Below are 1,338 nucleotides of genomic sequence, written 5' to 3' on the forward strand. Positions count from 1 at the left end.
CCCCGTAGAGCCCGTCCTCCACCAGCTTGATGTGGAAGCGGAACTTGAGGAGGGCGGCGAGCTCGCGCAGCATGTCCACGCAGAAACCCTCGTAGCGCTCGGGGCCCCCCGCGCCCCCCACCCGCATCACGTACGGGTTCTCCTGCCGGGGCGGCACCGCCGGGGCTCAGGGCGGGGGCGAGGGGGGAGAGACCCCACGGGGAGACCGAGGGGAGCCCAAGGGAGAATCCAAGGGAGATCCCAATGGAGATCCCAATGGAGATCCCACGGGGAGCCCAAAGGGAGATCCCAATGGAGACCCCACGGGGAGAGCGAGGGGAGCCCAAAGGGAGAACCCAATGGAGATCCCAATGGAGGAATCCAAGGGGAGAACCCAAGGGGAGAACCCAACGGAGATCCCAATGGAGACCCCAAAGGGAGAATCCAATGGAGATCCCAATGGAGATCCCAAAGGGAGACCAAAGGAGAGCCCAAGGGAGAGCCCAAAGGGAGATCCCAAAGGGAGAACCCAACAGAGATCCCAATGGAGATCCCAATGGAGACCCCACGGGGAGACCGAGGGGAGCTGACGGAGAGCCCGAGGGACAATCCAAGGGAGATCCCAAAGGGAGATCCCAAAGGGAGACCAAAGGAGAACCCAAAGGGAGATCCCAATGGAGATCCCAATGGAGACCCCACGGGGAGAGCGAGGGGAGCCCAAAGGGAGATCCCAATGGAGATCCCAAGGGGAGAACCCAACGGAGATCCCAATGGAGACCCCAAAGGGAGAATCCAAGGGGAGACCAAAGGGAGCCAACGGAGATCCCAATGGAGACCCCAAAGGGAGAATCCAACGGAGAGCCCAAGGGGAACCCAATGGAGACCCCACGGGGAGACCGAGGGGAGCCGACGGAGAGCCCAAAGGGAGAACCCAAAGGGAGAATCCAAGGGGAACCCAAAGGGAGAATCCAAGGGGAACCCAATGGGGACCCCAAACGGAGATCCCGAGGGAGATCCCAAATGGAGACCCCAGATGGATCCAATGGAGATCCCAATGGAGAACCCAAAGGGAGAATCCAAGGAGAACCCAATGGAGACCCCCATGGAGACCCCAAATTGAGACTCAAATGGAAACCAGTACCCCCAGTCCCTCCCAGTCCCCTCCCGTCCCCTCCCAGTCCCCCCCAGTCCCCTCCCAGTCCCCCCCAGTGCCCCCAGTGCCCACCAGGATGGTGGTGATGATGAGGGTCTTGTTGGCCAGGCTGTCCGAGGCGTTGAGCGCCAACGTCGCCGCGTCCATCGCCAGCGTCCGGTTGGAGAACCACACCCCCACCTGCCGGAGGGGGCGGGGCCGGGGCG

General features: G+C 62.6%; 1 protein-coding gene across 1 annotated transcript; it reads right to left on the minus strand.

Moving 5' to 3' along the window:
- Positions 1-4: 4 nt before the first annotated feature.
- Positions 5-1,321, minus strand: LOC108491985 (glutamate receptor ionotropic, kainate 5-like; the record flags this gene model as incomplete). Its single annotated transcript, XM_017803768.1, has 2 exons — positions 5-142; positions 1,205-1,321. Coding segments are annotated over 2 exons (255 nt in total), but the record flags the coding sequence as incomplete, so codon positions are not given.
- Positions 1,322-1,338: the final 17 nt, after the last annotated feature.

The sequence above is a fragment of the Lepidothrix coronata genome, unplaced genomic scaffold (assembly GCF_001604755.1).
Source record: "Lepidothrix coronata isolate B3197 unplaced genomic scaffold, Lepidothrix_coronata-1.0 Scaffold3782, whole genome shotgun sequence".
NCBI classification, from domain to species: domain Eukaryota; kingdom Metazoa; phylum Chordata; class Aves; order Passeriformes; family Pipridae; genus Lepidothrix; species Lepidothrix coronata.